This window comes from Lagenorhynchus albirostris, chromosome X, assembly GCF_949774975.1.
Source record: "Lagenorhynchus albirostris chromosome X, mLagAlb1.1, whole genome shotgun sequence".
Taxonomy (NCBI): Eukaryota; Metazoa; Chordata; class Mammalia; order Artiodactyla; family Delphinidae; genus Lagenorhynchus; species Lagenorhynchus albirostris.
Window position 1 is genome coordinate 38,048,888 of NC_083116.1, and position 21,571 is coordinate 38,070,458.

General features: G+C 40.2%; 1 protein-coding gene across 2 annotated transcripts in view; it reads right to left on the reverse strand.

The window, feature by feature from the left end:
* LOC132513566 (NACHT, LRR and PYD domains-containing protein 12-like) overlaps positions 1–21,069 on the reverse strand; it is a 38,887-nt gene extending 17,818 nt beyond the window's left edge. The window contains exons 1-5 of one of the 2 annotated variants that reach the window (XM_060138033.1): positions 21,002–21,069; positions 19,542–19,608; positions 6,074–6,161; positions 4,981–5,025; positions 620–2,279 (exon numbers count right to left, since the gene is read on the reverse strand). In XM_060138033.1, coding sequence (XP_059994016.1) covers positions 620–2,279; positions 4,981–5,025; positions 6,074–6,143 — 1,775 coding nt within the window. In that variant the 5' untranslated portion in view covers positions 6,144–6,161; positions 19,542–19,608; positions 21,002–21,069. Of the gene's footprint in view, positions 1–619; positions 2,280–4,980; positions 5,026–6,073; positions 6,162–19,541; positions 19,609–20,782; positions 20,880–21,001 lie in introns of those variants that run through there. The other variant, XM_060138034.1, reaches the window with a different exon arrangement.
* Between the last annotated feature and the right edge of the window lie 502 nt (positions 21,070–21,571).

Below are 21,571 nucleotides of genomic sequence, written 5' to 3' on the forward strand. Positions count from 1 at the left end.
TAAGTGGTTTACCTAAACCTCTTTGAACTCCAGCTCTCAACTCTCCATGTAGGTGTGAGTCTAGAAGAAAGAACCCAGGCTTTATAGCAATATACACAGGAGTGCAGCTATGTCCCTTACCAACCTGGAGCTCTTTGAGGCCTCAGTGATGAAGTATATGTAGAGAAGAGTGAGGACAAATAGAACATTAAATTTACAACTTTTTCCAGAATAGTCATCAGCACCAAAATAGCAGAGTCTTCAATGATAATCTTAATGATTTATATGCTCATAACTTTTTATAATTATAAAGCACCTTCACAGAGAGACAGTGAAGACTAATGGACACACACACTCACATACACACACTTACAGTGGCTAACACAGTGCCTAGCACATAGTTAAGTTCTCACAAATGTTAGCTTTCCCTCAGTGTCTACCTTGGCCAGTGCTTAATATGTAATAGATACTCAATAAATCCTCATTGTGTTGATTGACATACAATATGGAAAGCAGAGATAATTCAATTTATTTATTGAAAGTGCTAGAAATGATTATGTGCCTGAATACTTGAAATAAACAAGAAGGCCTATCATTTCTGTAGGCCAAAACACTGGTGAAAAGACATTAGTATACTCACTGATTAAGTGTCAAGGTTGGTGGCATGAATGCTGAAGCTTGATCTTCCTCCTCAAATCCAAGTAGATGCTGACACTTCAGAGACACTGACAGGTGACTATGACTGCTTTTTACACAGAATGACATAGCCAGAATGTCCATTTTTGTATAGGTAGGTTGAAGCAGTATAATTGACCCTAAATCATCAATTATCCTTTTTGCATATTCTTCTTCCTGAATCTCATACAAACAGTGAAACAAGTCCACTGGCTCAATCTGTAACCTAGAAGATTTATCCTTTATTTCTTTCTCAGTCCACTTCAATAACTCCTCTCGAAGTCCTGGAGAGACTTTTCTCCCAAAAGTAGTTTCCACAGACTTTCCCTTTCCTTTATGTAAGAGGCCAAATAAGAACTGTATTGTTAATGATGAAAATCCTTTCCCATATTGCTGGAATATTTCTTGCCACGTTTTCCCCACTTGATCAAAAAACATCCAGCTGCTGTCATTCTTCAGGGCATAGAACACAGCAGTCAGGAACTCTTGGAAACTGAAGTGAAGGAAAGTATAGACACTGACACCTCCTTCAACTTTTTTCAAAAAGTGATTGAGAAAAGTGCAGTTGGTATCATACACTCCTATCCCATGTCTTCTGAGGTCACTGATTTCAAACAGGACCTGCTGGTTCTGCAGTCCCTCTGCAGCCAAAGAGCAAAGGCCCCACAGGCAACTCTGTCCCTTCCACACCGAGATGCCTGTAAGGGTTTTGAGGCACTTGGAAAAGTAGAACAGATACACATCAGTCATGGTTTGAAGTGATCTCATAAGAGTCCTGTCACCATCTCCCTGTGACTGCAGGACACTGCAGATCATCCAGGAGATGATGGGAAGAGAAGACATAATGTCAAGGCCTTCATTTTCTCGCAGACCATAAAAAACTCTCATTGCAGCATTAGCACCTGAAAACTGACTCAAGAAATATGCTCTCTTTTCAGCATCTGTAAACCACAGGATCTCTGCCTGGGTAGCTTGTTTTAACAGAGAGTGAAGCTTCTTCATGGTTGTAGGCCGGGCAGTTATCAGGAGGGAGGATTCAGGAAACAGTTTTTTCCTCACAAAACTACATAAGAGGGTCTCTACTGGCTTCCTCTCCAGGGGATTGGCACTAAGATCCTCTTCCTGGTCACCTACAGGGTACTGAAGCTCAGGAAATCCATCAAGAATGAACAGAAGCTTCTCTGGATATACAAGAATAACATCCAGGATTGGTCCGTCAATATCTTGAAAAGTGTTAGTGATCAGGTCAGCAGCGCTAAGGTTAGCAAAACGGCTTATTTCTCTGCAGTTTACATAGATGAGATAGTCAAATCTGCCTGGAGTAACCATTCCTGCTGCCCAGTCAAACATGAACTTATGCACCACAGCTGTTTTCCCAATCCCAGCACATCCCTGAAGCACCACAGTTTGGGATAAGCTGGAGCCCTCTTCATCAGGATCAAATATATGTTCCATCTCAATAAAATTATTTTGTTGAGGAATTCCGCATGGTGGCTTTTCTGATATACAGTGTTCTTTTACAACAAGCAGTCGTGACTCTATATGCTTGCCATGGTGATAACATTTGTCAACTCCTTTTTTTAGGTATTTTTCTTTCAGATGTTTTCTAAATACTTTCCTGTAATCTAATGGGGTGACACCAAGAGTCAGTAATCACAGAATACTAGACAACAATACAAACAACAACTATAACTAATACTACCATCACCACCATCTCTACTCAGATGTTTCAAAGCCTCCTCAAACTTCATGCATCTGAGCTCTTGATTTCTATTCCACTGCCCAACCCCCCCAAAAAACCCCTCCTCAGGGCTCAGAAAAATGTTGGGATTCATTATTTCTTTTTTTCCCCTTGAATCCTCCACATCCATTTAGCAAGGCCTATCATTTATATCTCCAAAATAAGCCTCCAATCCATTTATTTGCCACTACAACCTCAAATACCACCCAATACAAGGCACTATCAACTCTTTCCTGGACTGCTGAAACAGCCTCCTACTCATTTATACTCTTGCCATCTATGGCTCCTCTCCACACAGGCAGCCAACGTGATCTTCTAAAAATATCAATTACATCACGTCACTGCCATGGCCCAAAACTTTTCAAGAGCTTTTCATTGCACTTGATATCAAATCCAAAATCCTTACCTCATCCTACAAGGTCTGCTACGATCTGGGCCCTATCTACCTTCACTCCCCAGCCTTCTATATCACTCTCCTTCTCAGTCCCTATACTAAAGCCACACTGGCTTACCTTTAGTTCCTCACAAATGCCATGTTCTTTCCCACTTCCAGGCCTTTCCACCAGCTATTATCTCTGCCTGGAACACACTTCTTCCTGCTCTTCCCATGGAGATCCCCTTCTCATCCTTCAGACCTTAAACATTACTTCCTAGAAGAAGACTTCCCTGACCATCCAGTTTAAAGCAGATCCTCTCTACTATACCCTCTCCCAGGACCCTGTTTTCCCTTTACAGCACTTAGCACAATTTACAATTGTCTTGTTTATTTTTTTCATTATCTGTCTTTCTCACTAATCTACATGAAAACAGGGACCTTGTCTGTCTTTTTCATCATAGTACTCTAAGTACCTAGCTGGTGCCTGGAACATGGTAGACACTCAATATTTATTGAAAATGGCTATAAATGCTTGCTTTTGAATGAAAAAAAGCCATTTATTATGCCTATTCTGTGTCAGATACTGTACTAGGCCCTTTACATACATTTTAAAAAATTTAATCATCATAATAATCCCATGAAGTAGGTATTATCCAGATTTTATAGTTGAGGAAACTGAAAACTTATAACCAGGGTTATACGTTCATGGGTGTGCAATCTGTGCTTAGGCCTCGTGCTCAGAGCATCCATACTTGGTGTAATGCTCTGCTGTTCCTATCTTGAAATTCTTAATAATTTTTGAACAAGGAATCCTGTCTTTTCATTTTGCACCATACCCCATAAATATGTAGCCAGTCCTGCTTATAGCATTGGGTAACTTGTCCAAGGTTCAACAGCTAGTAAATGGCAGAGACTTCAATGAAGACTCAGGTTTGTCTGAAGCCATGGCCTATATGCTTAAATACTATATTACATAGTTTTTCACTTTCTGCAACTAGAAAAAATAATCCAAGGAGTCAGTTATCAAATTCAAACTTCTGTTAAGTGAATATCTAAGCTAGTATTTTCCAAATAAGTTTCTTGTGTAACATTTTTGCAAGATATTAATAGGAGAGCTGTGAAAAAGGTGTCCAGTGGTCAAATAAGGTAAGGGGAATGCACCTTCTATCCCATTTTAGAGTTTCTCAATTATTTCATATGCTAACATATTAGCATATGAAAGGCTCTGAGCGAATCAACAGTTAAAAAAAAACAGACTGTTTAACGTGGTTTAATCCAGTATTTTCTGGACTTAAATGACTACAGAACCCTTTATTAAAAGCAAAATTATTAATTCCTGGAGAATAGTATTCTGTAGAATTCAGGTTGGGGAATGCTGATCTAGATAAGTGTTTGCAAACTTTTTCTGTAAAGTTCCATAAATAGATTAGGCTTTTAGGTCTCTGCTGCAATTACAGGCATGCCTTGGAGATATTGTGGGTTTAGTTCCAGACCACTGCAATAAAGCGAATATTGCAATAAAGCAAGTCACACAAACTTTTTGGTTTCCTAGTGCATATAAAAGTTACACTTACACTAACTGTACTGTAGTCTATTAGGTGTGCAATAGCATTTTATCTAAAAAACAATGTACACACCTTAATTAAAAAGTTCTTTAGTGCAAAAAAATGCTAATCATCATCTGGCAACACAGGGTTGCCACAAATCTTCAATTTGTAAAGAACCATAATATCTGTGAAGTACAATAAAATGAAGCGCAATAAAACAAGGTATACCTTTACTCAACTCTGCCATATTAGCGTGAAAGCAGCCCTAGACAATATGTAAATGAATGGGCATGGGTGGTTCCAGTAAAAGTTTATTTACAAAAACAGGCAGCTGGCTGGATTTGGCTCACTAGCTGTAATTTGTTGACCTCAACCTAGATCATTCCAGAAGCAGACTGGTCTATTGTCTCCATAAAGTCCTGTATATCTGGTGCTTGACTACCATCATCAGAGGTCCTCCTAGTATTTGAATATCTATTCTAAATGATATAAAAGTCCTATTTGTTATGACAGTTTGGGACTTCATGAATATTACCAAAAAAACCATTGATTGTTGCTCAGTGAATATGGGGGGAAAAATGGGAGGGGAGTGGGGGTGAGTGGGGTTCATGGGAGACACTATTCCCAAAACAGAAAAAGAGTAAATCAGAAAAGACATCTACCTGTAAGCTCCTTCCATGAAAATGAAGCCAGAGAACTTGAAGCAGCTGTGGGAGGAAGAGCTGGGGTTAAGAGTATCGCAAATACACCTTTGTACCAAAACATGAAATACACAGAAATTTAGTCACACTATTACAGCCATTCATGCTGTTCCCCAAACAGAAATAAAACAAAGCAAGCAAGCCACCTCACATCTATTCTAACTTACCAAAAAGGTATTTCATAGCTAATGTCCAACATAAAGTAAACCTAAGAAATTCCCGCACAAATATATTTAGGGTGTAAACATTTATATTTATATGATAAATAAGGAAAATTTTAGGCATGAATTTAAAGGGGAATTCATTATTTTAAGTGACTGTTTCTGGTATTTTTTTTTCCTTTGAACGTTAGCTTATTGCTTCTGTTGGAGCTTCTGTTGAGCCTAATTTGTTAATGAGAAAGAATAAGACATTGCTGATGTTAGTTCGACAGAAATATACAATGACCTACATTCAAATGCACACACACACACACACACACACACACATCCCTTCACATTCCTATAGGTTTTTAGTACTTGCACACCTTTATAGGCAAGAGTGAGACATAGTTGGGAGCTGTGACTAGGTGGATGGGAGGAAGCAGAGTATGGAGAGACAGATATTAGAATGCCACAGAAATGGGCAGCAAGTGAGTGGTCTGTTGAAGATAACCAGTTTCTATTCCCCATAACTAAACATTCCTTGGAGTTCAGGAATCAGCCACATGGGGAAGGACTCCAGAAATCTTCACTCTTTACTCTTTTGTGCTGTTTCCTGTGAAAATCTGTGGTTACAGTAAAGGAAGAGACTTAAGAGTCTTTTAAGATTATAGATGCTTTGGGGACTATGGAAAACATTATAAACACCAGATGCCTCTTCACAAAAATTGTGGAGAGATTATTAATGGGTAAATTCTGTATCCATGTAATACCTTAGTATACATATACCTATACACATACAACACAATTTTAAAGATTCAGAAAAATCCCACAGTCCATGAGGAGAAGTAGGGGCAAGAGAATGAACAAGATTACCTAGATTACACCCTTTTTTACCTCATTCAGTTACTCACCTTTCTGTTCAGACAATAAGCTCCAGGTGCAAGCAGGTTCCATATCTTTTCGTTTCTTTTGACTGTTCATCCTGGCAAATCAAGAAGACTGTAACCCAAAACAGAAATGATGACTTTAATGCCTGGTGGAAGCCCAGAGTAAAAAATTAACTCAAGAAAGACTACTCAAAGCATCACAGAGCTGGGGAAGAGAGAAGGCCTAGTAACCAAGTAGAGAGCTAGCGTGGGACTAGGAGATCACAGGAAGATAAACCAAAATCAACAGTCTTCAGCTTGAAGAGAAAAAAAAACTAAAGAGTATAGAATATCCACAGACTTTTGAAGAGTACAAATACGGGAAATGTCAAATTGAGCTCTAAAATGCGTTATTAAGGGAAGGATAGGATTTAGGCAGTATACCTCTAATGTTTGTGGCCAAGATAAGAAAGAATGACTGTGTCCTTCTACAACACAGTCAATTTGGTACCACTGGTAAAGGGAGAATTCTAAGACCACAGATTAGAATACTGTGGTATAAGAGAAACAGTTTAGAGAGTCAGGAGATCCAAGCCCTAGTTCCATTTCTATAACTATCTACCTATGGACCTTGAGTAAGATTCTTCTACTTTCTGAATCTGTTTTATTATTTTCAAAATGGTGGAGAGAATGTTAGCCCAGGTTTCTTTCCAGGTTGAACATTGTAAGATCAGTGGTCCTAAGTCCCAGTTGCACATTAGAATTACCTTCACACCACCTTCCAGAATTTGTTTTCTTTGTTGCAATATTACTTATCAATTTCTAACACACTTGATTATTTTCTTATGAGTTAGGTTTATTATTCACTTTCAGTATTTCCCCTTAAATTGAATTATTGGCCCCAATTCTCAGCCCTTGCCATGAACTTGGCAGGTCCACACCAAAGAAGTGGAACTTATTTTCCCACCTCTTATCTTTTTTTTTTCCCACCTCTTATCTTTGAGCTCAGCTTTGAAACTTGCTCTGGGTAATGGAGTGTACACAGATGTGACTCAAGTAGGGCCCTGATATGTGCTTGCACAGTTGTACATGCTCCCTCTTGTGATTCTGCCACTGGCATGAGATGAGCCATGAGAGAAACAAGCCCCAGGTAGTCCACTCATCCAAGGATGAGAAATACATGCAGTAGAGCCACCCCAGTTTACTCACAGTCCTTCAGCAAGAAAAACAGAGTCACCCCAGCCCGAATCAGAGTTGCCCAACAGAACCCTGCCTAATCAGCTGAGTCCCAGCTGGCCTCCAGATCGGTGAGAATAAGTGCTTAATAAATTCTTAACTTTTCATGCCACTGAGATTTCGTGCTTGTTGTTATGTATTGTTGTGGCAATAGCTAACTAATACATCTTGCTAGAGAGTAAATGCCTAGAAAGTGTTTGACATAGAGAAGACATTCATTAAATGTTCATTGAATAAACTGAATAAATGAATAAAATCTTAAAAATAATACAGTGCCTAGTCTGCATTCCTGATTAATTAAATCAGAATCTTTGATGATGAGGTTTGGCATCGACTTTTTCTTAAGTTCCCAAGGTGATTCAAATACACAGCCAGGGAAAAGAGCCACTGTTCTAAGAATCAGTTTTTTTGATAGAGTGTATTGGTGAAACACACAGGCTTTGGAATCAAACAGATGTGTTCAGGCCCTGACTCTACCACTTACTAACTATGTGACAACCACGGAATTAACATCTCTAAGCCTCAGATTCCTCAACTATTAAATAGGGATAACAACAGTATATAACAACAGTTGATCACAACCTTTCTTAAAAGGTTATTATGAGGATTAAATGAAGTATGCATATGAAGTATTCAGTACACTACATGGTACATAGTAAGGGCTCAATAATCCTAAACTATAGCTAATGTTGGCATTGCTGTATCATTTGATAGAGAGTAAAAATGTCTAAACTCAGATAGACCTTACTTAAATTCCATTTCCACTGCTTTCTAGCCACATGACTTCGAGTAAAGTTACTTAAACTCCTGAGACTACAGTAACCCATCTGTAAAATATGGTGATAATAATAACTATTTCATTATTTTGTTGTGAGGATTAAATAAGATGACACACATAAAACTCTTAGCAGAGGACCAAGTGCAATATAAATAATGTCTATGTAGATCGTCCACCCATTTTTTGACTGGGTTGTTTTTTTGATATTGCATTGCAGCATTATTTCTAATAGCCAAGATATGGAAGGAACCTAAGTTTCCATTGATAGATAAATATATATATATATATATATATATATATAACGGAACATTACTCAGCCATGAAATCTTGCATTTGCAACAACATGGATGGACCTAGAGTGTATTATACTAAGCAAAATAAGTCAGACAGATAAAGACAAATACCACATAATCTCACTTATATGTGTAATCTAAAAAACAAAATGAATTAACAAGCATAATTAAACAGAAACAGAGTCATAGATATAGAGAAGAAACAGGTGGTAGCAAGATTGGAGGAGACTGGGGGAGGAGAGAAATAAGTGAGGGAGATCAAGAGGTACAAACTTTCACTTACAAAGTAAATGAGTCACAGTGTGGGGAATATACTCAATAATTATGTAATATCTTTGTATGGTAACAGATGACAACTAGACTTACGATGACATTTTGAAATGTATAGAAATATTGAATCACTATGTTGTGTACCAGAAACTAACATAGTGTTGTAGGTTAATTATACTTCCAAAACAAACAAAGAAACAAACTCCTAGAAAAAGAAATCAGATTTGTGACCACCAGAGGTGTGTGTGGGGGGGAATTAGGTGAAGGTAGTCAAAAGGTACAAACTTCCAGTTATAAGATAAATTAAGTACTATGGATTTAATATACAGCATGATGAAGATAATTAACACTGCTGTATAAAAGCTGTTAAGAGAGTAAATCCTAAGAGTTCTCATCACCAGGAAAAAATATTTTTTCTATTTCTTTAATGTTGTACCTATATGAGACGACATAATGATTTCATGATGTATGTAAGTCATATCACTATGCTGTACATCTTAAACTTACACAGTGCTGTATGTCAATTATATCTCGAAAAAATTAGAAAAAAAAAGAAATTGAAAAGAAAAAGAAATTATACCAGAGAGTTAGTTACAGTCAACAGACCTTTAGGGAACTATGGGGGTATTTTATAACTGGTTATTAGACCCAGTTAGAGTAAAAGGCTGTGAGATGGCCCAAATTCCACGATGGGAAAGTAGTATCCATTGTACTAGGAGTTCCACTAGAATATATGGAATCATTAAGCAAAGTACCAAAAGGTGCCCTCTTCAAGAAGAGAAATCAAAGTAAGTAATTGAGTCTCCTCCAAGCAGCTGAATTACAAAATGGTAAAATGGTGCTTCTTCCTCTGGGCTAGGGGAGCACCAAGCTAGGGAACACAGGTTAGAGAGCAGGGTATGGGCTAATTTCACTCCCCCTTCACACCCTTGGCTGTGTGCCTTTTCAGTCAACAAACTGTACAACTTTTCATGGTGACTCGACATGGTATGCATGCTGCCAAAAACAGGAGAAAGAAATGCTACAAATCTCACCTCCAGGCCTAAAATGAGACTCTGGATTTTTTTATTGAGATATGATTCACATATCATAAAATTCACCCTTTTACAGTGTACAACTCATTGCTTTGTAGTATACTCACAAAGTTTTGCAACCATCACCACTATCCAATTCCAGAACATTTTCATCACCCCAAAATGAAATGCTGTACTCATTAAGCAGACACTCCACATTCTCCCCCCACCCCAGCCCCTGGCAACCACAATTCTACTTTATGTCTCTAAGGATTTGCCTATTCTGGACATTTCATATAAATGGAATCATACAATACGTGTCCTTTTGTGTCTGGCTTCTTTTCTTACCATAATGTTTTCAAGATTCACCCATGTTGTAGCATGTATCAGTTCTTCATTCCCTTTTATAACTGAATAAGAATCTATTTCACATCCACTGGAATGGCTGTAATTTAAAATATGAAAAATGGCAAGAATGTGGAAAAATCAGAACACTCATACATTGCCAGTGGGAATATAAAATGGTGCAGTCACTATGGAAAAGTTCAGCAGCTCCTCAATAAGTTAAACACAGGATTACCATGTGACCCAGCAATTTTACTCCTAGGTATATACCCAAAACAATTGAAAACAGGTATTTAAACAAAAATTTGTACAAAAATAGTCACAGCATCACTATACTAAATAGCAAAAAAGGTGGGAACAACCCCAATGTCCACCAACTGATGAACTGAATAAACAAAATGTGGTATACTTACAGTGGAGTACTATCCAGCCATAAAGGAACAAGGTACTGAAGCATGCTATAACATGGATGAGCCTTGAAAACATTATGCTACATGAAGGAAGCCAGACACGAAATTCCATTTATATGAAATGTACGTAACAGACAAATCCATAGAGAAAGAAAGTAGATTAGTGGTTGCCAGGGGTTCGGGGAAAAGGGGAAGTGGTAGTGACTGCTAATGGTTATGGGATTCTGTTTGAGGTGTTAGAAACATTCTGGAATTAAATAGTGGTGATGGTTACACAGCATTGTGAATATACTGAAAATAACTAAATTGTATACTTTAAAAGGATGGGTATTATGGTATGTGAATAAAATCAATCAGATCAATTTAATAAAAGCTATAAACTAAACTTGTGGTAATCATTTTGCAATATATACATGTATCAAGTCATTATGTTGTACACCTAAAACCAAAACAGTGTTATATGTTAATTATAACTCAATTAAAAAATAGAAAAAATCAACTGTAAAAGTAGGAAAAAAATCAATGAAAAATGCAATTATAGAAGAAAATGAGAAAGTGGAAACAACCCAAATGTCCATCAGTGGATGAATGGATAAACAAAATGTGGTCTAGACATACAAAACATTATTCAGCCTTTAAAGGAAAGAAAATTCTGAAACATGCTACATGGATTAAATTTGAAAACATTACGCAAAGTGAAATAAGCCAGGCACAAAATAAAAAATATTATATGATTCTAATTATATGAAGTACATAGAATAGCCAAATTCATAGAGTCAGAAACTATAACAGTGGTTACCAGGGTCTGGGGGCAGAGGGTAATGGGGAGTTATTGTTTAATGGGTACAGCGTTTCACTTTGGGAAGATGAAAAAATGTTGGAGGTGGCTAGTGGTGATGCTTGGATAACAATGTAAAGTACTTAATGCCACTGAATTGTACACATAAAAGTGACTAAAGTGAGCTCTACCCACAGCCTGTCCCTCCCATCAGGAAACTTGCACAAGCCTCTTAAATAGCCACATCCACCAGAGGGCAGACAGCAGAAGCAAGAAGAACTACAATCCTGCAGCCTGTGGAACAAAAACCACATTCACAGAAAGATAGACAAGATGAAAAGGCAGAAGGCTATGTACCAGATGAAGGAACAAGATAAAACCCCAGGAAAACAACTAAATGAAGTGGAGATAGCCAACCTCCAGAAAAAGAATTCAGAATAACGATAGTGAAGATGATCCAGGACCTTGGAAAAAGAATGGAGGCAAAGATCGAGAAAATGCAAGAAATGTTTAACAAAGACTTAGAAGAATTAAAGAACAAACAGAGATGAACAATACAATAACTGAAATGAAAACTACACTAGAAGGAATCAATAGCAGAATAACTGATGCAGAAGAACGGATAAGTAACCTGGAAGACAGAATGGAGGAATTCACTGCTGCAGAACAGAATAAAGAAAAAACAATAAAAAGAAATGAAGACAGCGTAAGAGACCTCTGGGACAACATTAAACGCAACAACATTCGCATTATAGAGGTCCCAGAAGGAGAAGAGAGAGAGAAAGAACCTGAGAAAATATTTGAAGAGGTTAGAGTAGAAAACTTCCCTAACATGGGAAAGGAAATAGCCACCTAAGCCCAGGAAGCGCAGAGAGTCCCATACAGAATAAACCCAAGGAGAAACACGCTGAGACACAAAGTAATCAAATTGGCAAAAATTAAAGACAAAGAAAAATTACTGTAAGCAGCAAGGGAATAATGACAAATAACATACAAGGGAACTCCCATAAGGTTAACAGCTGATTTCTCAGCAGAAACTCTACAAGCCAGAAGGGAGTAGCATGATATACCTAAAATGCTGAAAGGGAAGAACCCACAACCAAGATTACTCTATCCAGCAAGGATCTCATTCAGATTCAATGGAGAAATCAAAAGCTTTACAGACAAGCAAAAGCTAACAGAATTCAGCACCACCAAACCAGCTCTACAACAAATGCTAAAGGAACTTCTCTAAGTGAGACACACAAGAGAAAAGGATCTACAAAAACAAACCCAAAACAATTAAGAAAACGTGAATGGATTATTTTATTTATTTATTTTTAACATCTTATTGCTTTACAATGGTGTGTTAGTTTCTGCTTTATAACAAAGTGAATCAGTTATACACATACATATGTCCCCATATCTCTTGCGTCTCCCTCCCTCCCACCCTCCCTATCCCACCCCCCTAGGTGGTCATAAAGCACTGAGCTGATCTCGCTGCGCTATGCGGCTGCTTCCCACTAGCTACCTGTTTTACGTTTCATAGTGCATATATGTCCATATGTCCATGCCTCTCTCTCGCTTTGTCACAACTCACCCTTCCCCCCCCCATATCCTCAAGTCCATTCTCTAGTATGTCTGTGTCTTTATTCCCATCTTGCCCTTAGAGAGACAAGATCCAGCCTCATCCAACACAACACAGGCACTAGTCCCCTCCACCAGGAAGCCTACACAACCCACTGAACCAACCTTAGCCACCGGGGACAGACATCAAAAACAACGGGAACTACGAAGCTGCAGCCTGCAAAAAGGAGACCCCAAACACAGTAAGATAAGCAAAATAAGAAGACAAAAAAAAAAACACAGCAGATGAAGGAGCAAGACAAAAATGCACCAGACCTAACAAATGAGGAGGAAATAGGCAGTCTACCTGAAAAAGAATTCAGAATAATGATAGTAAAGATGATCCAAAATCTTGGAAATAGAATAGACAAAATGCAAGAAACATTTAACAAGGACCTAGAAGAACTAAAGATGAAACAAACAACGATGAACAACACAATAAATGAAATTAAAAATACCCTGGATGGAATCAATAGCAAAATAACTGAGGCAGAAGAACGGATAAGTGACCTGGAAGATAAAATAGTGGAAATAGCTACTGCAGAGAAGAATAAAGAAAAAAGAATGAAAAGAACTGAGAACAGTCTCAGAGACCTCCGGGACGACATTAAACGCACCAACATTCGAATTATAGGGGTTCCAGAAGAAGAAGAGAAAAAGAAAGGGACTGAGAAAATATTTGAAGAGACTATAGTTGAAAACTTCCCTAATATGGGAAAGGAAATAGTTAATCAAGTCCAGGAAGCACAGAGAGTCCCATACAGGATAAATCCAAGGAGAAATATGCCAAGACACATATTAATCAAACTGTCAAAAATTAAATACAAAGAAAACATATTAAAAGCAGCAAGGGAAAAACAACAAATAACACACCAGGGAATCCCCATAAGGTTAACAGCTGATCTTTCAGCAGAAACTCTGCAAGCCAGAAGGGACTGGCAGGACATATTTAAAGTGATGAAGGAGAAAAACCTGCAACCAAGATGACTCTACCCAGCAAGGATCTCATTCAGGTTTGATGGCGAAATTAAAACCTTTACAGACAAGCAAAAGCTGAGAGAGTTCAGCACCACCAAACCAGCTTTACAACAACTGCTAAAGGAACTTCTCTAGGAAAGAAACACAAGAGAAGGAAAAGACCTACAGTAACGAACCCAAAACAATTAAGAAAATGGGAATAGGAACATACATATCGATAATTACCTTAAATGTAAATGGACTAAATGCTCGCACCAAAAGACACAGACTGGCTGAATGGATACAAAAACAAGACCCATATATATGCTGTCTACAAGAGACGCACTTCAGACCTAAGGACACATACAGACTGAAAGTGAGGGGATGGAAAAAGATATTCCATGCAAATGGAAATCAAAAGAAAGCTGGAGTAGCAATACTCATATCAGATAAAATAGACTTTAAAATAAAGAATGTTACAAGAGACAAGGAAGGACACTACATAATGATCAAGGGATCAATCCAAGAAGAAGATATAACAATTGTAAATATTTATGCACCCAACATAGGAGCACCTCAATACATAAGGCAAATACTAACAGCCATAAAAGGGGAAATCGACAGTAACACATTCATAGTAGGGGACTTTAACACCCCACTTTCACCAATGGACAGATCATCCCGAAAGAAAATAAATAAGGAAACACAAGCTTTAAATGATACATTAAATAAGATGGACTTAATTGATATTTATAGGACATTCCATCCAAAAACAACAGAATACACATTTTTCTCAAGTGCTCATGGAACATTCTCCAGGATAGATCATATCTTGGGTCACAAATCAAGCCTTGGTAAATTTAAGAAAATTGAAATTGTATCAAGTATCTTTTCCGACCACAACACTATGAGACTAGATATCAATTACAGGAAAAGATCTGTAAAAACTACAAACACATGGAGGCTAAACAATACGCTACTTAATAACGAAGTGATCACTGAAGAAATCAAAGAATACCTAGAAACAAATGACAATGGAGACACGATGACCCAAAATCTATAGCATGCAGCAAAAGCCGTTCTAAGAGGGAAGTTTATAGCAATACAATCCTACCTTAAGAAAGAGGAAACATCTCAAATAAACAACCTAACCTTGCACCTAAAGCAATTAGAGAAAGAAGAACAAATAAACCCCAAAGTTAGCAGAAGGAAAGAAATCATAAAGATCAGATCAGAAATAAATGAAAAAGAAATGAAGGAAACTATATCAAAGATCAATAAAACTAAAAGCTGGTTCTTTGAGAAGATAAACAAAATAGATAAACCATTAGCCAGACTCATCAAGAAAAAAAGGGAGAAGACTCAAATCAATAGAATTAGAAATGAAAAAGGAGAAGTAACAAGTGACCCTGCAGAAATACAAAGGATCATGAGAGATTACTACAAGCAACTCTATGCCAATAAAATGGACAATCTGGAAGAAATGGACAAATTCTTAGAAAGGCACAACCTGCCAAGACTGAATCAGGAAGAAATAGAAAATATGAACAGACCAATCACAAGCACTGAAATTGAAACTGTGATTAAAACTCTTCCAACAAACAAAAGCCCAGGACCAGATGGCTTCACAGGCGAATTCTATCAAACATTTAGAGAAGAGCTAACACCTATCCTTCTCAAACTCTTCCAAAATATAGCAGAGGGAGGAACACTCCCAAACTCCTTCTACGAGGCCACCATCACCTTGATACCAAAACCAGACAAGGATGTCACAAAGAAAGAAAACTACAGGCCAATATCACTGATGAACATAGATGCAAAAATCCTCACCAAAATACTAGCAAACCGAATCCAACAGCATATTAAAAGGATCATACACCATGATCAAGCAGGGTTTATTCCAGGAATGCAAGGATTCTTCAATATATGCAAATCTATCGATGTGATAAACCATATTGACAAATTGAAGGAGAAAAACCATATGATCATCTCAATAGATGCAGAGAAAACTTTTGACAAAATTCAACACCCATTTATGATAAAAACCCTGCAGAAAGTAGGCATAGAGGGAACTTTCCTCAACATAATAAAGGCCATATATGACAAGCCCACAGCCAACATCATCCTCAATGGTGAAAAACTGAAAGCATTTCCACTAAGATCAGGAACAAGACAAGGTTGCCCACTCTCACCACTCTTATTCAACATAGTTTTGGAAGTTTTAGCCACAGCAATCAGAGCAGAAAAGGAAATAAAAGGAATCCAAGTCAGAAAAGAAGAAGTAAAGCTGTCACTGCTTGCAGATGACATGATACTATACATAGAGAATCCTAAAGATGCTAGCAGAAAACTACTAGAGCTAATCAATGAATTTGGTAAAGTAGCAGGATACAAAGTTAATGCACAGAAATCTCTGGCATTCTTATATACTAATGATGAAAAATCTGAAAGTGAAATCAAGAAAACACTCCCATTTACCACTGCAACAAAAAGAATAAAATATCTAGGAATAACCCTACCTAAGGAGACAAAAGACCTGTATGCAGAAAATTATAAGACACTGATGAAAGAAATTAAAGATGATACAAATAGATGGAGAGATATACCATGTTCTTGGATTGGAAGAATCAACATGGTGAAAATGACTCTATTACCCAAAGCAATCTACAGATTCAGTGCAATCCCTATCAAACTACCACTGGCATTTTTCACAGAACTAGAACAAAAAATTTCACAATTTGTATGGAAACACAAAAGACCCCGAATAGCCAAAGCAATCTTGAGAACGAAAAACGGAGCTGGAGGAATCAGGCTCCCTGACTTCAGACTATACTACAAAGCTACAATAATCAAGACAGTATGGTACTGGCACAAAAACAGAAAGATAGATCAATGGAACAGGATAGAAAGCCCAGAGATAAACCCACGCACATATGGACACCTTATCTTTGATAAAGGAGGCAGAAATGTACAGTGGAGAAAGGACAGCCTCTTCAATAAGTGGTGCTGGGAAAACTGGACAGGTACATGTAAAAGTATGAGATTAGATCACTCCCTAACACCATACACAAAAATAAGCTCAAAATGGATTAAAGGCCTAAATGTAAGGCCAGAAACTATCAAACTCTTAGAGGAAAACATAGGCAGAACACTATGACATAAATCACAGCAAGATCCTTTTTGACCCACCTCCTAGAGAAATGTAAATAAAAACAAAAATAAACCAATGGGACCTAATGAAACTTCAAAGCTTTTGCACAGCAAAGGAAACCATAAACAAGACCAAAAGACAACCCTCAGAATGGGAGAAAATATTTGCAAATGAAGCAATTGACAAAGGATTAATTTCCAAAATTTACAAGCAGCTAATGCAGCTCAATAACAAAAAAACACACAACCCAATCCAAAAATGGGCAGAAGACCTAAATAGACATTTCTCCAAAGAAGATATACAGACCGCCAACAAACACATGAAAGAATGCTCAACATCATTAATCATTAGAGAAATGCAAATCAAAACTACAATGAGATATCATCTCACACCAGTCAGAATGGCCATCATCAAAAAATCTACAAACAATAAATGCTGGAGAGGGTGTGGAGAAAAGGGAACACTCTTGCACTGCTGGTGGGAATGTGAATTGGTACAGCCACTATGGAGAACAGTATGGAGTTTCCTTAAAAAACTCCAAATAGAACTACCATATGACCCAGCAATCCCACTACTGGGCATATACCCTGAGAAAACCAAAATTCAGGAGTCATGTACCAAAATGTTCATTGCAGCTCTATTTACAATAGCCCGGAGATGGAAACAACCTACGTGCCCATCATCGGATGAATGGATAAAGAAGATGTGGCACATATATACAATGGAATATTACTCAGCCATAAAAAGAAACGAAATTGAGCTATTTGTAATGAGGTGGATAGACCTAGAGTCTGTCATACAGAGTGAAGTAAGTCAGAAAGAGAAAGACAAATACCGTATGCTAACACATATATATGGAATTTAAGGAAAAAAAATGTCATGAATAACCTAGGGGTAAGACAGGAATAAAGACACAGACCTACTGGAGAACGGACTTGAAGATATGGGGAGGGGGAAGGGTGAGCTGTGACAGGGCGAGAGAGAGGTATGGAAATATATACACTAACAAACGTACGGTAGATAGCTAGTGGGAAGCAGCCACATGGCACAGGGATATCGGCTCGGTGCTTTGTGACCGCCTGGAGGGGTGGGATAGGGAGGGTGGGAGGGAGGGAAACGCAAGAGGGAAGACATATGGGAACATATGTATATGTATAACTGGTTCACTTTGTTATAAAGCAGAAACTAACACACCATTGAAAAGCAATTATACCTCAATAAAGATGTTAAAAAAAAAAAGAAACCAATACAGATAAATCATGTCATTCACCTAATCAAAACCCTTTAGTAGGAGTATTCCCAATGCTCCTAGGATAAAGCCCAAAATAATTAAGGGGCCCTGCCATCCAGTCTCAGCTCCCAATACTCTCCCCCTTGCTTAATGTGCTCTAGCCACAGGAGACACCTTTCAGTACTTCAAGTCCCTTGCACGTGTTCTAGCTTCAGGTCTCTGCACATGATGTTTGTTTCCTCTATGTGGAACACTTCCTCCATTCATCCCTCCTCTATCTCCTTCTACCCCAGCTGATGCTTCAGTTCTCATCACTTCTTTAGGAGAGTCTTCCCTGACATTGCAGACAGAGTCAGGTCCTCCTGTTATAAGTACTTATAGAACGCTTATTTTTCCTTCATAGCTCTTATCTCAATTTGCAGTTTTCTACTTATAGGTGGGATTATTAATGTCTGTTATCACTCCTACTAGACTGTAAGCTCCATGATAGCAGGACTCTTGTCTGTCTTGTTATAACCTGACATTTAGTAAGAGCGCAGTAAATATCTGTGAAATAAATGACTGCTCCCTGTTAAGCAGGGTGGACCTTATCGGCCCTAGCTCCATTTTCCTCTCCATTCCAACCCACGTCATCAGATAAGTAACCTCAAAGGCTATGGATGACTCATCCAACACTCTAGCTTCATTGTCCCTTGACCTCCTCTACTTCTGCAACCTCTGACTACATGCCACTTCACGTGCCATTTCTAGCTATTAGTGCCCTAGACCACCCGATAAACATGGAGCTGCTCCACTTCAGAATTTCTGAACTCCACTAACCCAATCTGGCTACACCCTCTTACCCTTATTACTTCTTGGTTCTCAGAATACCCACTCCTCATTCTCATCAAGATCTCCCATCCTTTGACTTCTCCCATTCTTCAGCTCATTACCACTTTATTGCTTAACTCCCTATCCAGTCTAGTGGCCATGGTACATCACTTCAGACACTCTTGCTAGCAGCCTCACTGCTCTAATCCATTTTAATCTGCCATTTACTGAGCTACTATGAGTTACTATGGACCACTCTATATGCATTACTTCTGGAACTTCTCACAACACCTATATGAGGTAGAGACCACCATTACCCCCTTTTACAGATAAGGAAAAGGATTCTTAAAGAGGTGAAGTAACTTGTGCGAGGTCACACAGAAAGTGATGGAGCAGGGTGCAGCTGGGATCTGAAAGAGATCTGTCTGACACCAAGGTCTGTGCTCCGAACCAGCAGGTTACTCTGTAGCTCAGAGGGAATGGTAACTCTGACTACAACACGGAAAATGAACGGGAGGGAAGCAGGCCAAGTGTGAAGGCTTGGCGACCAAGGCAGCAATCCAGGGGAGAGTTGATGGTGGACTAAGCCTTATCTCTCAGAACATCTCAAAAGATCCAAACTAAAAGCCCACTTACTTCAGGCGTGTGACTTTACAGGATGGATCTGGTGGGCTTTGGCTGAGGATGGCACAACTAGGTGTGCCTAGAAGAGACCAAAAAGAAAACCAGCAGTTTAATACATTCTTTCAGGATACAATTTCTACTTTAACTTATCTACTTACTTATTTATGTTTATACTTAAGGTATGATGACATTCATTAAATGCTTCCGTTTGCTGGGAATTTATTATAGTCTTATTTACACTTCCAACCACGCTGTGAGCTACTCTCCCATTTTACAAATGAGGAAAGTGAGGCGCAGAAAGATGAGGGAAATTGCTTCACATCCCACAGTTAGTTAATGATAAAGACGGAATCAGAACCCCAATCCGCTTCTTTCCTAGTCACTTACCCAGCCAACGGCCAACCTTAAAGCCGCACTCCCCACACTACACCCGGGCCATGGAGACGCTTGCGGGTGCGGGGATCCGAGGACGCGCTGCGCTCCGACCTGAGGACCTGAGCAAGAGCAGGGAACTGACCAGCACGTCTGAGGCCGGTGCCCAGACCTGGGCTGAGCAGCCGGCCGGCTCACGGGACCCGGTTGCGAGGCCTGGCGCCCCGGCTGGATGGGGAAGGCCATGGGCCCCGGAGCGGCCGTACCCTGGGGAGCGACCCCGTTTCTTACACCCACTCTGAGGGCCCCACCTCCCAAAGGCACGGTGACACGGCCTGGAAGCCACCAAGCCCAGGACGGGCCCGCAGAGAAAGGAGGCAACAGCTCGGTCACCTGTTCCGTTCCCCCGTCGCAGAATCACAAGACCCAGTGGCGAATACCTAAGTCACCTATTTGGGTTTTCTGCCCGACTTCAGCCACAGTCTGGGGTCTACGAATGGCCGTCCTTGGGCCCAGGAACCACCATGTGCTTTTGTTTGGTTTTTTGGTTTTGTTTTTTCTTTTTGAGGAGATGACCGATACTTTTCCTTAGAATTTCAAACGGGTCACGTCCACCCTCCACCCGCCCTTCAAAAAATTAAAAAGTTAAGAATGCTGACTCGGAGCTGTCAGCCAGAGACGCTCTGATATCTTTACCTCAATCCCGCAAGCTCGCGGTGTCAGTCCCCACCCCCGGCGTCCCTCAGCATTCCTTTCCGTTCTCTCCTCCCCCACCCCCACGCACGCCTACACGCACGCACCCCACACGCACGGCCCCCCACACGCACGCACCTCCCAACAGACGCGCCGCACGCACGCGCCAAGGTTCTCCACACACACACCCATAAATTGCTGCAACCAGGCGCGTTCTCCCGCGCCTCTCCGCGCAGACGCGTGTTCCCCAAGTCCCGCGCCTCGACCCCCACTCCACACGCGCATCCTCTAGAGCCTCTCCCATCTCTCCTTTCCAGGGCGGGCTTTCCTCAGGGGCTGGCGGCCCGGCCCTCCCCGCCCCCCAGCTTCGCGGGCAGCGAGGTCCCTCCCCGGCGCGCTGAGCTCACCCCGAACGAGCCTGCGGCAGGCCAGTCCAACTGGGCCGCCGCTTCCCTCCTCGCATCCCAGGAGACACCGGGCGGGGTGTGGCACCTCCCACGCTCGGCCACCGGGGCCTTCGGACTACTGGGAAGCCAGCCACTCAGCCGGAGGGAACTCCCTCGACTTCCTGTCCCTCCCAACGGAGTGGGCGCTGGGGGGCAGGGTGGTGCGGCGGGAGGCGTTTCTCGTTCTCGCTGAGAAAAGCGCTCACCTGGTTCCCAAAGCCAGTTTGCCCTTCCTCTCCTTCCTGCCAGAGGGAAGGGAGAGCCAAGGTCTTGGGGCGGAGAAGGGGAAATGACTCAGAGAGGAGGCGTCTCAGAGGGAGGGGCCGGCCTGGAAAGGGGGGGGGCATTGGGGAGCGGGAGGGAAAGGGGAGGAAAAAAGAGGATGGGAAAACCGCGGTGGGAGAGGTTTCGAGAGTGTCTAGCGCAGTCCTGGGAATCCTGCCTGGTCAACCCCGAATCCAGGAGCCACTAGGCTGGATCTTTTCCTAGGTTTTGGGCCCTGACTTCTTTACCCCGTGCCAAAGGCAGCCA